The following is a 15,256-nucleotide window of genomic DNA, read 5'->3' on the forward strand; positions in this document are numbered from 1 at the left end:
GAGGGTCCGGAAGTCCCAGGTTCATTACCACCACCACTATAAGCCAGAGCTGATTAGCACTCTGGTTAAAAAAATTAATGAGTAATAAAAAAATAAATAAATAATAAAAGGAAAGCTATCTCCCTGCCCCCACCTCAACCCAATTTTTATTTTAAATAGATAAAGAAAATAAAAAGCAGGTACTCCTACACATGTAATTTCACTGCTCTTCAACTTTTTTTTTTTTAATATACAGACAGAGAGAGACTATAACACTAGAGCTTCCTCTCATGCCATAGTACCTCCCCTGCGATGCTAGTCAGAACCAAGGCTGTGCTCAAGGTAAAGCACAAACCCTACCTGGAGAGCTACCAATCCCACCTTGATTATTTAACCAATTATTTTACTGCTACCAAGAATTGAACTCAAGGCCTCTGCACAGTAATACTGAGCTACCTCTCTGGTCTGTCTAATTTTATTTTGAGAGAGAGAGAGAGAGACAGAGACAGACTGACTAAGTTATTTTGTCTTTGATACTCTTGTGTGGTGCAGGGAATTGGAGCAAGGGCTTTACACATGTAAGTCAGATTCTCTACTGCTGACACAGCTACCTGGCCACTCAGAAATCAATTCAAAGTACCCGAACACCAAAGAATGCGCATGCACAAAGCCCTAAGATTCAATTTCCCACATCACACACACCAGAACTAAGCGATACTCTAATGTCTCTCTCTTTCCTGCTCATAAAAATAAGTCCTTTTAAAAAAAGGAAATAAGATTATATCCATAAGCATAAAAGGGAAAATTAAAAGAATTGTAACTATGTATAATGCTTTAAGATAATAGTAATCAGAGTTGGGGAGATAAAGTGTATTAAGTAGAGCACAGGACTTGCATGCCTGAGTTCCCCAGCGGGGCCAGGATCAGTCCTGGCCGCATGAGGTCAGAACTGGGCGATGGACTGGTCTTACTCTCATTCACACATTCATTCTCTTTCGCATACAACTAGTAAATAAAATTAAATAAAGGAGGAATGTTAATCAGAAAGAAGACGATAACATACTTTCCCTTCATATAAAACTTTTCCAGATGTTCGCTGATTAGCACCAGATGAGCCAACAACATCACCAATTTTTATCCACCTTCTTTCACTAACACTCCACTGATAGGCTTCAACTTTCTCCCCATCTCTAATTAGACGAGTCTGTCCTTCCCTAGTACCTTAAAACAAAAAGTAGAATGGTAGAGTAAAATTCAAACACATTTAGATAGAAAAGAAAAAAAAACATTAAAACTTAAGACATTGAGGATATGTATTCTGGTTTAATAGAAATTTTATCAAATTTGTTTTCAAATGTAATTCTACTAGAAAGTGGCCGAAAAGAAAATGGTGGGCTGAGGAGATAGCATAACAGTAAAGTAAAAGACTTCTCATGCCTGAGGCTCTGAATTCCCAGGTTCAATCCCCAGCACCAGCACCAGCATAAGCCAGAGCTGATCAGTGCTCTGGTAGGTAAATAAAAAGTGAAAATGAAAATAAATGAATGAATGAAGATAATTAAAAGGAAATTTTACTTAAAAATTAAAAAAAGCTTAAGAAAATGTGGTTCTACTAGGAATTACCTGATCTACCAAAAACAACACAAGCTTTATTGTTGAACATCTGGTGACAACACTTTCATCTCAGCAAATTACTCGCTATTCTTCTAACAGATCAGATCAACAACCATAGGAGTCCAATTTTTTTTCTTTTCAATGGCATAGCAAATCCTTCTGAAAATTCTTATCAGATGCATTTTTAAAATTTAAAGTAAAGAGTGGGGGTAGACAGCATAATGGTCAAACACAGAGGCCCTCATGCCTGAGGCTCCAAAGTTCCAGGTTTAATCCTCCCCACCCACCACTAGAAACCAGAGTACTCCAGTGAGGGGGAAAAAAAGTAAAAATTAACTCTCCTCACCATTTTCATTGCTATCTTACAAGCAAACATCATCTTTCAATTAGACTGATTCCATGGCTTCCAACAGTCTATATTCAAGGCAGCAACTATAGAAATTCTCTGAAAAGTTTAAGGAGTTCACGACACTCTTGCCAGAGATCCTTCATGGACTTTTCACCTCACTTTCATTAAGGATCTACAAGGCCAAATATATAATGCCTCATCTATCCTCTCTAAATTCATATTACACTTGGCCTTCCTTCATCCTATCTCTATTTCCACCAGAGTCTGCACTTGCTGTTAATTCTGGCTCAGACACTTCCAGATTCATGTTCTCATTTCATAGGCCGCAGCTGTCAACTGCAGTGTTTACTCGATAGACTTGTATTCCCTAGATGTCAAACTGAATAAGGATCAGTGAAATCTACATGGATTTGATATAGCCTAGTTCTAGGTACAGTCCACCATGCTCTATCCACCCTTCTCTCCCACCCTAACTGAATGTCTATACTCAATGCAAGCTAGGTGGCTGTATATATTGTAAACAGTATACTTTTGATACACCTAGGTCCTTAAATAACCATGAAGAACAAAAATCTCTGTACAAATATGCCCCCACACATCCTGTGACAAACTGAACTTTAACTGTATAATAAGGAAAAAAAAAAAAAGAAAGAAAAAAAAGTACAACAAAGAAGTTTCTCTTCTGTTAAGCTACTAAGACTTGAGTTTATCTGTTATAGTAGTTAGAGATACTTTTTTTTTCTGCCTCCAAGGTTATTGCCGGGGCATGGTGCCTACACTATTAACCCACTGCTCCTGAAAGCTATTCCCTCCCCCCCCTTTTTTTTTTGCCCTTGTTGTTGTTGGATAGGACAGAGAGAAATCGAGAGGGGAGGGGAAGACAGAGAGGGGGGCAGAAAGATAGACACCTGCAGACCTGCTTCACTGCCTGTGAGGGAACCCCCTGCAGGTATCCCAATCAGGATCCTTACATAGATCCATGAGCTTCACGCCACGTGTGCTTAATCAGCTGTGCTACCACCTGGCCCCCAGTAGTTATATATTCTAAGTATATATTCCCTTTTTGTCCCTTTCATTTTCTATTATTAATCTCCTATTCTTATAATTATTTGTCATGCTTGGTCGGGGCTTCACTGTTCCAGGTCAACTTATTTATACAGAAAGAGGAGAGAGAGAAAGACTAGTGCACCAAAGTTTTCCCTACTGCGGTAGATACAGGGTTCAAACCTAGCTCAAGTGCATGGCAAAGTGGGTACCTTCCAAGAGAAGTTACCTTGCACTACAACAATAAAAACAAAAACAAACAAACAAAAAAACCAAAAAAACACAAGGGCAACAAATGGGAATAAATAAACATTAAAAAAAGAGATGTTACCTTGCTAATAATCTCCCTGATATATGTCAGATTATAAGAAAAATTCCCAGCCCCTGGTTTATTTTTCCTACAGTACTTATCATTACCTGATATGTATTTTATTATCTGCGCCCCCTCCCATAGAACATAAATTTGTGAGAACAGAGAATTTTGTCCCTTTTGTAAAATCTACTCTATTTCCTATAATTGAGAAAAATGTTTGACACTCAGGCACTTAGTAAATAGTTGCTGAATATATACATTTAAGTTTACAACCGTGTACAAGTGAAGAACACATGACCAGAAGAGTTTCAGTGAAAATGATCATATTTTATTAAAAAAATTTAAGACTATTAATATGTAAAATTAATAATTTTTGGTTTCAATATTTCTTTAGTCATAAAAGTTATTCAAAAGCCTGAAACATTTAATAAACAGGCATTTTATTAATTTGCTAGTTGGATATATATACTATTTGAATATATATACATAAGAATATATATACTATTTGAATATATATACATAAGAATAAAAGTATAATTACTTTATTATATATTTAATCAATAATATTTCAATAAAATGTTTTTTGAAATTCAGTGAGGGGGTGGTGGTGCACCTGGCTGAATGCTTATATTAGAATGCACAAGGACCCAGGTTCAAGCCCTTGGTCCCCACCTGTAGCAGGAAAGCTCCACAATGGTGAAACAGGGCTGCAGGTGTCTCTCTCTCTTTCTCTCTCTCTCTATTTCCCCACTTCCTCTCAGTTATTGGCCGTCCCTATCCAGTAAATAAAGATTTAAAGAAATAAAGAAGTTCAGTGAAAAGGCTAATAGTTTTACATTAATATGAATCTATTCACTGTATTGTAATATAGAATAGCTGGATTATCACACCTAGTTCTTTTTTTTTTTTAAGATTTTATTAATAAGAAAGATAAGAGAGAAAGAATCAGACATAACTCTGGTACATGTGCTGCTGAGGACTGAACTCAGAACCTCATGCTTGAGAGTCTAGTGCTTTAGCCACTGCACCACCTCCTGGACTACACCTAGCTCTTTTCAATCTGTTGTTTTGAAGTACATAAAGGAAAATCCACTTTTTCACAAATTAAATAATTAAACAGGGATCTATCTTGGTAAAGATTTTAACAACTTTTAGAATATTTTTTTTTCCACCAAGGTTATCGCTGGGGCTCAGTGCCTGCACTATGAATCCACTGCTACTGGTGGCCATCCTTATTCCATTGTTGCTGTTATTACTGTTGCTGCTACTGTTGTTGTTGGATAAGACAGACAGAAATGGAAAGAGGAGGGGAAGACAGTGAGGGAGAGAGAAAGACCAACACCTGTAGACCTGCTTCACCACTTTTGTACAAGTGACCCTCCTGTAGGTGGAGAGCTGGTGGCTTGAACCGGGATCCATGTGCACTTAACCCGGTGCACTACAGCCTGGCCCCCACAAACTGTATATTCTAAAAGTACAGGTCCTTAAAAATTTACAATGTAGAATCTAAGACCATGTCAATAAATATTTTTAAAATATTTATTTTAATGATATTTTAATAGAGCTTTTAGCTGAGTACTGCTCAGCTTTGGCATATGGTGGTGCTGGGGGTTAACGTTGGGGCCTCACAGTCTGAGGTCAGAAAAAGTCTTGGCATAACCTCCAACTATCTCCCCAGCCCATCCATGTATTTTTCAAGCTATAATGCACTAAAACCCATTGGTCTATCTTACCCTTCGAACAGATCTTTTACCCATTTGTGATTTTGTAGCACCATTAACTAGTCATATGGTACAACTGGTTGGATGCACATATTACCACATGCAAGAAACTGGGTTTGAGACCCCACTCCCTGACGTTTCACAGCAGTGAATCAAGTCTGTAGGTGTCTGTCTCTCTCTCCCCCCTCTTTACCTCCCCCTGCCATCTTAATTTCTCTAACCTATCAAATAAATAAAAGGGAAAAAAGAAGGAACAAAATGGCTGCTGGGAGCAGTGGATTCATTGTGCTGGCACCAAGTCCCCGCAATAATCCTGGTGGCAATAAAAAATAAATAAAATGAAAAAACACTGGAATCTTTAGAACAATATATTAATTACAAAACCTATCAGGCTCCTGGTGGCAGATAACACATTTTACAAAATTTCAATTTTCACTACAAAGTTTCAATTTTATCTTTGCAAAACACCATCAGCTGTTCTCTCTTAAAAAAAAAAAAAAAAAGATTTGTTTGTCTGGTTACTTATTTATGAGAGAAGGGGAAAGAAAAAGAGAACCAGGTGTCACACTGGCACAATGTGATGCTGGTGATCAAACTTGAAACCCTGGTAGTCCAATAAGATAACTCACCTGGAAAGGTACTTACTTTGCCATGTGTGCAAGCTAGGTTCAAGTCTCTGGTCCTTCCCATGGGAGTGCTATTGCACTGAGGGAAGCTCTGGTGCTCAGGTCCCTCTCTCCCTTTATGTATGAGAAGGCTGGTCTAAGCAGTGAAGCCCAGTGATAACAAAAATAACGTGCTCATTTAATTCATTTTCAAAATGTATCTGACAAATCTGCAAGCCTGAACAACTAGTTAGGCATCCTTTGAAATAAAAATGGCATTCCATTAAAAAAGGGGATAGATATGTAAGTCCACAACTTAAATGACTATACACCATGGTACTTGGTGTATTTTATACTTTGGCATTCATTCTATTAAGAAGGTCATGTATGGGAGTCGGGTGGTAGCGCAGCAGGTTAAGCACACGTGGCTCGAAGCGCAAGGACCGGCGCGAGGATCCTGGTTTGAGCCCCAGGTGGTGAAGCAGGTCTGCAGGTGTCTCTTTCTCTCCCTCTCTGTCTTCTCCTCCTCTCTCCATTTCTCTCTGTCCTATCTAACGACATCAATAAGAACAACAAATAATAAAACAAGGGCAAAAGGGAAAATAAATTTTAAAAAAGTCATGTACTACAGAGTAGAGATAGAACAAAATTCGTTTTTACCTTTTTTTTTCTTTTTAGAGAGAGAGAGAGAGAGAGAGAGAGAGAGAGAGAGAACATAGCATTGAAGGATGTAGAAAGAATGGACTCAAACCTGGGTTGCCACATGACAGAGCAGCACACTACACATATGTAAGCTACTCACTGACCCAGAGCAAAATTAACTTTAAATGTTTTATCAAGAACAATCTTAAGGACAGATGGCATTTTTGTAAATAACAACTGCATTCCAGTGAAGAACACACTGATTACCAAGACATTCTGGTGCCACTGCTTTGAACTGAATATTAAGGAACTAGCTGTTTTAACCACTACTGTTTTTAGCATTAGTACAAGTGTTGAAAACAATATAAAAGTTGGTGTATTATACCAAAGTAAAAGACTCTGGGGTTGGGGGGGGCGGTGGTGGTATGGTTCAGGTCCTGGAACATGATGGCAGAGGAGGACCTAGTCAGGGTTATGAATTGTGATGTAGAAAACTGGGAAATGTTATGCATGTAAAAACTATTGTATTTTACTGCCAACTGTAAACCATTAATCCCTCAATAAAGAAATTAAATAAAAACAATATGAAAGTCAAAACTGGTACAGTACATATCTTACTATTATAAAATTAAGTGTTAAGAGGGGCCTGGTGGTGGTACACCCAGTTAAGTGCACATATTACCAAGCCCAAGGACCCAGGTTGGAGACCCTGCTCCCCAACTGACAGGGGGACCTCTTCACACGTGAGGAAGCAGATCTGCAGGTGTCTATCTTTCTCCTCCTCTCTCTATTTCCCTATCCATTCTCAAATAAAAAAGTAGAAGAAGAAGAAAAAAAAGGAAAAATGGCTGCCAGGAACAGTGGATTTGTAGTGCTGCACCAAGCCCCAGTGATAACCCCGGTGACAATAAATACACAAATAAAACAATGATGAAATTATTACTTTTTTTTTTTTTTTTTTTTTACCAGAGCACTGCTCAGCTCTGGCTTATGGCAGTGTGGGGGATTGAAACTGGGACTTAAGAGCCTCAGGCATGAAAGTCTTTTTGCATAACCATTATGCTATACCCCCACCCGAAATTAATACTCTTGTGTACATCCTGAAGTGATCTCAGAAATCTCTAGTGGTCCCTTGGTAATTAGCTATTTAATCCAATTTCACCGTCATTTCATTTTGCACAGCCTCTTTCAAGGAAAATGTTCAGCCAAAAATTATTGAGTGACCTTGTACCTACTCTAATGAGCTAAATATACATAAATTTATTTTCAAAAAAGTAACATTTAAAATTCCTAGTTATGGTTAGTACAGCTCAAAGTCTAAGACTAAGACAAAGGCAAGAAAAACACCATTTCACCTAATGGTTATGTTTGATAGCAAAGTCGCTCAACTAGTATCTTGCAGTGAAAGTCGCTAACAGATTACTAGAGAATTATCAAAACTATTTTCTTTGGTACCAGTAACTTCCACATGCAAAACATTAACATTTATTTTTAAATAGACTAAAATATTTACCAGGTTCATTCAGATGTTCCCTCCCAGGAAGCTGTTCAGCATTAATGTCCCCTAAGTCACCAGTTTTAGAATCAATGGTTGCCCGAGAAAGTTCTTTTTCAAAAGACTTGATCTCATCAGCACTTGCTGTTCGATCCTCTGATTCTGTAAACACTCTAATAATCCCATCACTGTAAGGAGAAACAGATTTTAAGAGACTGTTATAGTGTATTTAACAGAGTGCCTGATTGAGAGTATGGATAGACCAGTGAACGCCCATGTTCGGCGGGGAAGCAATTACAGAAGCCAGACCTTCCACCTTCTGCATCCCACAATGACCTTGGGTCCATATTCCCAGAGGCATAAAGAATATGAAAGCTACCAGGGGAGGGGATGGGATATGGAGATCTGGTGGTGGGAACTGTGTGGAGCTGTACCCCTCTTATCCTATGGTTTTGTTAATGTCTACTTTTTTAAAATAAATTTTTAAAAAAATTAAAAAGAAGAAAAACAAGCCATATAATCTGAAACACAGATAATATGTGAAAACCTGACTACGTTTAGAAAATAATACTTACAATTTGAGAAATTATTTTTCCTTAATATTCCATTTATATTACTTAAAAGTGATTTTCTCTCTGATTATAAATGTAAAATTTGCTCTCTGTAGAAAAATGAAAAATAGTGGTCAGGGAGGTAGCACAATGATAAAGCTTTGGACTCTCAAGCAAGAGATTGCGAGTTCGATCCCCACAGCACATGTGCCAGAGTGATGTCTGGTTCTTTTTCTCTCTTCCTATCTTTCTCATAAAAATTAAAATCTTTAAAAAAAAAAGAAAAAAAGAAAAAATAAATTGAATGTAACAAAATACAAAAAAACAAAAAAAAGTGCCTGAATGATCCAAGGCAAAAAGTAATCAGATTTTGTGATTGTAATATGCTACACATGTATTTATTGTTCAATCATTCAAAAGCCTCCAGGGATATCATTGGAGCTCTGTGCTGGCACTACTAAGCCACCACTCTCAGCGGCATTTTGTTGTTGTTGTTTGTTTTTTCCCCATTTGATAGGACAGAGAGAAACTGGGGAGGGGGGACAGAAAAGAGAGGGAGAGGGCGAGTTAGACAGCATAATAGTTATGTAAAGAGACTCCTGCCTGAGATTCCAAAGTCCCAGGTTCAATCCCCCACACCACCATAGTCAGAGCTCAGCAGGGCTCTGGTTGAAAAAGAAAGAAAAAAGAAAGATACCTATAGATCTGCTTCACTGCTAGTGAAGCATCCCTGCTGCAAGTCGGGGCTCAAACCCAGGTTCGTGGCATGGACCCTTGCACATAGTACTACCTGTGCTTAACCGGGTGCACCACCCACCCAGCCCCCTTATTTACTTTGTATTTGATAGGACAAAGAGAAATTGAGAGGGCAAGGAGAGATACAGAGAGACACCTAGGGGCAGGGTGGTGGCGCACCTGGTTGAGCACACGTTACAGTGTGCAAGGACCCAGGTTTGAGCCTCTGGTCCCTACCTGCAGGGGAAAGCTTTGCAAGTGGGCAAGCAAGGCTGCAGTTGTCTCTGTCTCTCTTCCCATCTCCTCCTTCCCTCTCAATTTCTGGCTGTTTTTAGCCAATAAACAAATAAAAGACAATTTAAAAATTAGAAAAACTTCTTTAATTTTAAAAAAGAGAGACCCGCAGCTCTGCTTCACCTCTTATGAAGCTTCGCCCCCACAAGTGGAACTAGGGGCTTGTTTTTAATAATTTCTTTAGATTCATTTTATTACACGAGACACGGAAATTTTCCTATGTGAAGGTGTTACAGCTACTGCGATTTTATTCAATAATAGAAGTGTGAGGGTTAGGGGAGATAGCACAGCAGTTATGCAACAGACTTTCATGCCTAAGACTTAGGTTCAACCGCCAGCATCACCGTAAGTTAGAGTTGAACAATGCTCTAGAAAAGCAAGCAAGCAAGAAAAGAAGGAAAGATGTATTAGGGAAAGAAAGAAACCAAACAAGAGAAAGAAATGTGCCTCATGTTTTCTTTTTATCTCTGTGTCCTCTTCTGTTTCCTTGCTGTATAGATAAACTGAGAGACTAGGTTTACCTGGAACCAACCACAATGTCACCATTGTCTAGCACACAGCAGCACCATATGGACTGAGCTGGTAGTCGAATTGTCTGAGCACATTCCCCCTGTTTCCAGATTCTCAGAGATCTGTCTTCTGCTGTTGTCACAAAATCTACAATCAACAGAAGAAAATTTACTTTTAAACAAAATTAAGGATATAAACACATACCATCTTTCTAGATGGAAATATTTTTATTAAAAACCCTGAAGTATGTTTTATTATTTGCCACTTACATCATGTACTATTTTTAAAAAAAAATCACATTTTTCTACATTTTGGATTTTTTTTTTAATATAAATATAGAGAAGCAGAAAGGTGGGGGCCAGATAGTGGTGCACCTGATTAAGCGTTCTCACATTACAGTGTGCAAGGACCCAGGTTCAAGCCCCTGGTTACCAAAGGAAGGAGGAAAGCTTCACAAGTGGTGAAACAGGGCTGCAGGTGTCTCTCTGTCTCTCTCCCTTTATATCTCCCCTCCCCTCTCAATCTCTCTCTATCTGTATCTAATTATAAACAAATAAAAAGTTTTTAAAAATTTTTTTAAAAAGAGGCCAGGTGGTGGCACACTTGGTTGAGCGCAGGTTACAATGCACAAGGAGCCAGGTTCCAGTCCCTGGTCCCCACCTGCAGGGGGAAAGCTTCACAACTAGTGAAGCAGTGCTGCAGGTGTCTGTCTCTCTTTCTATCCCACCTTTCCCTCTCAATTTCTGGCTGTCTCTATCCAATAAATAAAAATAAAGATAATGAAAAAAGAGAGAGAGGCAGAAAGGCAAAGCAAGAGAAAATAAAGGAGACCACACAGCACCAAAACTTCCTTCAGTGTGGTGGGCGCTGGACTTGAACCTGGGTCATGAGTTATTTCACCAGCCCTGGATCTTACACATACTATACTTCTCAACAAGTCAGAATCTTCCCTTGTACTTCCAAGAATTTATTACAATGCAATTACCAAATCTGAATTAATGTAATGAGAGAGGTGAGATAATCTTACCTTTACAATTTGGAAAGACACATATACTATAAATATAATTTGTATGTCCATAATATACTTCAAGACACTCTCCAGTGATTTGCCACCTTCTAATACTAGCATCGTTTGCACAGGAAAGAAATTCTGTCTCACTCAAAATTGCCAACCCTCTTACACAGTCTTCATGCCCTGTATGAAAAACAGAGAGTACAAATCAGTCAGATGGATCACTTAGAGATGTATACATGTACTTAATATTATAAAGCATCAGTGCATAGTAAACACAGATTGTCAAGTTAGAAAAATTCAGGGTTTTTTTTTTTTTACTGCAGAAAAACAAAGTAAATCAAATTTATAATTTAGGTTTACTAATACTTCTAAAATATTTATTTATTATTGGATAGACAGAGAAATTGAGAGGAGAGGGGGGATAGTAAGGTTGAGAGACAGAGAGACACCTGCAGACCTGCTCTCCCCCCCCAACCCCCGTAGGTGGGGACCAGGGGGTTGTGCACTTTAATGTGAGCACTTAACCAGGTGTGCCACCACCTGGCCCCAGTTTGCCAATACTTTTATTTCTTTATTTATAACCAGAGCACTGATCACCTCTAGCTTATGGTGGTGAGGAGAACTGAACCTGAGACTTCGGAGACTCAGGCATGAGAGTCTCTTTGCGTAACCATTATGTTATCTACCTTCACCCCAATACTTTTTATCACTAGCCTTATGAAGTTTGTTGTTTTTTTTTAATCATACCTTCTCCAAAATTCCAAAATTATTTCTAAAACATTGTACAAACAAAATTTTGATTCCTCACAATTTTCAATTTTTATGTTAGTTTTCAAATCTTCTTCCCCTATATGAATAAATAATATACACAATGTTTTTTTTAACTAGATCACTGCTCAGCCATAGTTTATGGCAGTGCTAAAGACTGAAAGACTGAACCTGGGACCTCAGAATCTCAGACATGAAAATCTTTTGCATACCATTATGCATCTCTGTAGTCCCTTACACAGTTCTTAAACATAATATGTAAAGGGTAAAGATTCCCTTCTCTTTTTCTTTCTTTCTTTCTTTCTTTCTTTCTTTCTTTCTTTCTTTTTGTTTGCTTGGCTATCTACGGAGCTTCACTGATTTTGGATGACTTTTAAAAAAAGAAAAAGGAGGGGGTAGTGGGAGAGAGATATCACTGCACCAACACTTCCTTCAATGAGGTGGAAGACAGATTGTTGCCTGGGTTGCACATATGGAAATCAGTGCACAAAAAAGTAAGTTATTTTTCTGGCCTTCTCTTAATTTCTGACAAATAACATCAGATTAGTATTTACAAAACTCTAGAGAGAATGAAGGAAAATTCAGATTACAAAGGGATTTATCTAAGTCTGAACTAAAACTGCATCAGCAAAAAGTAAACTTCACTAGAATATAAAATAGTCTGAAAGAGATTAATTTATGTAAAATCATATTAGTGACAAAGCTAAATGAAAATTCAAACTTCCTAATTTATAATGTGACCTTGTTTGATTCAAACATATCATAATGCCCCACTTCCAATTCAACCAAAATACAAAAATCAAATGTTGTTACATTATCAATGGAGCAGCTTACGATTTTATACAAATACATTTTTAAAGTGGTAAAAAAATCATTTTGTAGGGGGTTGGGCGGTAACGCTGTGGGTTAAGCGTACGTGGCGCAAAGTGCAAGGACCAGCCTAAGGATCCCAGTTCAAGCCCCCAGCTCTCCACCTGCAGGGGAGTCAGTTCACAAGCGGTGAAGCAGTTCTTCAGGTGTCTCTCTTTCTCTCCCCTTCTCTGTCTTCCCCACCTCTCTCCATTTTTCTCTGTCCTATCGAATAACGAACGACATCTACAACAACAGTAATGACCACAACAAGGGCAACAAAAGGGGGGAAAATGGCCTCCAGATGCAGTGGATTCATGGTGCAGGCACTGAGCCCCAGCAATAACCTTGGATGCAAAAAAAAAAAAAAATCATTTTTAAAAAAGGAAAGTATTTACAGAACTGTCTTACACTATACTATGTTTTTTCCAAATATTTACTTAGAAAGCAAGAACCAGAGCATCACTCTGGCACATCTGATACAGGAAATCAAACTCAGGACCTGATGCATTCTGAACTGCACAATCTCCCAGGTTTTTCTCAAAGAATGGACTTTATGAGGACACAAGTAAAAAAAAAAAAAAAAGTAAGTAAGACCTGATTTAGATGAGTTATCAAGATTAATAAAAACCTGACATAAATAGGACAGGGTGGTGGCGCTCCCGGTTAAGCGCACATGACAATGTGCTTCGAGCCCCCATTCCCCACCTGCAGGGGGAAAGCTTTGCGAGTGGTGAAGCAATATTGCAGATGTCTCTCTCTCTCTTTCCCTCTCTCACTCTCTCTCTCTCTCCCCCTACCCTCTAGATTTCTGGCTGTCTCTATCCAATAAATAAAATAAAGATAATAAATTTTTAATTGACATAAACAATGTATGTACGGAAGCAGAAACTTAGACATAACTTGTTATTTATCTTTCACTAACAGTAAGCTTTATCTGCACAAAAAGACTTCTTGCAGTATTATTATTCAGAAATCAACCTATAAGGAGTAAATAAAACCAAGAAATAACAACAATAGTAACCAACATGCTATCTCTCCAGGCCAGGACAACAACAATAACAAAAAGAATTCAGGGCCAAATGGTGGTACACTCAGTAGAGTCCACACATCACTACATATGAGAACCCAGGTTCAAGTCCCCAGCACCTACCTCGAGTGGGGGAGCACCAGAAATTGTGGAATAATGCTCCAGGTGTCTTTCCTCTCTGTCTCTACCTCTTTCTCAACTCTTCTTAAAAAAAAAGTATATATATAAAACATATGGGTGGGGGGCCACTGGGAATAGTAGCAACTTACAGATATGAAGCTCCAGCAATAACTCTGATGGCAAAAATAAATCATTGCATACCAAAAGTATTAATCCTCCACAAAAGGCTAACAATACTACTAGCAAGCAGATGCTTCAGTTCTTTAATAATTGAGGTTTTTAAAAAAAATTGGGGTTGATAACATAAATATAGAGCATCAGACTTCCATGCCCAAGGTCCCAAAGGGTTCTAGTTTCAATCCTTGGCATCACCACATGACAGAACTGAGCAGTGCTCTGGTTTATCTCATGCTCTCAAGATAAAACAAAATAAATCTTTAAAAAAAAAAGGGGGGGGTGAGCTCTGGTGCACCAGGTTGGTTAAGCAGACATAGTACAAAGAACAAGGACCCATGCAAGGATCCTGGTTAGAGCCCCCAGTTCACCACCTGCAGGGGAGTTGCTTCAGCTCTGGCTTATGCTGGTGCTGGGGATTAGACCTAGGATTTTGGAGCCTCAGGCATTAAAATATTTTGCATAACAATTATGCCATCTCCTCTGGCCCCACTGAAGGTTTCAAATACCACTTTCATGATTCTAAATTTCTGAGGAAAAAAAAAGGGGGGGGATATATAAAGGGATGAGATTTTTGGAAGCTGTTCACATAAAACAGCTCATATAGGAAGGGTATCAGTTTTGCTACATGATAAACCCAGGCTGGAGGCTCCCATCACACTGTGGGAAGCTTCAGTGTTGTGGTGTCTCTCCCCATCCTCCCAATCAGGAAAAAAAAAAAAAGTCAGTCTGGAGCACTGAAGCTAGTGATAAGATAAACAAGCAAATAAGCTGCCCACTCTGTTCTTACCTGAAAAAGTCCTCTCACATCTTCCGGCCTTCCACAGTTTAATAGTCTTGTCTGCTGATCCAGTTAACATTAGACCCTGTTCAGGTAAGATCTTTACTGCCCATACTGCAGCAGTATGACCCTGTGATTAAAATGGGTATTAACTGAAGTAGCCACAGAGTCATCACATTTAAGTATCCAGAATAGTCACACAGAAATACTGTTACCTGTAAGGTCATCATGCATTTATCATTCAGCCAGACTTTAGCAGTCATGTCCCATGAGCCACTAAGTAATGTCCCAAATTTTCCAGATGAAAGACTACAAACTAAATGAAAAAAGAAAAAAGGCACTAGAATTAACATATTTTTGTTTTACATATTTATTAATGATCTAACAGTGATTAACAAGATTTAATAACATAGGGATATAATTCCATACTACTGCAACCACCAAAGTCCTATACCCCAAGGGTAATCAGCATTATTCTCCCAAGGGTATGTGTGTGTGTGTATGTGTGTGTTCATTCATGTGTTTCAACTCTCTCTATTCCACTTATGAGTGAGATCATCCCATAGTTGTGCTTCATTTCCTTCCTTCCTTCACTCACTCTAATCATTGCCAATCCCATCCATTTAGTCCCAAAGGACACGTGATAGTCTTTTTTAAAATTGCTAAG

General features: G+C 38.5%; 1 protein-coding gene across 3 annotated transcripts in view; it reads right to left on the reverse strand.

Moving 5' to 3' along the window:
- The window catches only part of PLAA (phospholipase A2 activating protein), a 64,513-nt gene that overhangs the window by 28,672 nt on the left and 20,585 nt on the right, over nt 1-15,256 (reverse strand). For 2 of the 3 annotated variants that reach the window (XM_060199664.1, XM_007536202.2), the window contains exons 3-8: nt 14,805-14,905; nt 14,599-14,719; nt 10,880-11,047; nt 9,864-9,999; nt 7,781-7,950; nt 1,043-1,200 (exon numbers count right to left, since the gene is read on the reverse strand). In XM_060199664.1, the coding sequence (XP_060055647.1) occupies nt 1,043-1,200; nt 7,781-7,950; nt 9,864-9,999; nt 10,880-11,047; nt 14,599-14,719; nt 14,805-14,905 (854 nt within the window). The remainder of the gene's footprint in view (nt 1-1,042; nt 1,201-7,780; nt 7,951-9,863; nt 10,000-10,879; nt 11,048-14,598; nt 14,720-14,804; nt 14,906-15,256) is intronic. The other variant, XM_060199665.1, reaches the window with a different exon arrangement.

The sequence above is a fragment of the Erinaceus europaeus genome, chromosome 10, assembly GCF_950295315.1.
Source record: "Erinaceus europaeus chromosome 10, mEriEur2.1, whole genome shotgun sequence".
Taxonomy (NCBI): Eukaryota; Metazoa; Chordata; class Mammalia; order Eulipotyphla; family Erinaceidae; genus Erinaceus; species Erinaceus europaeus.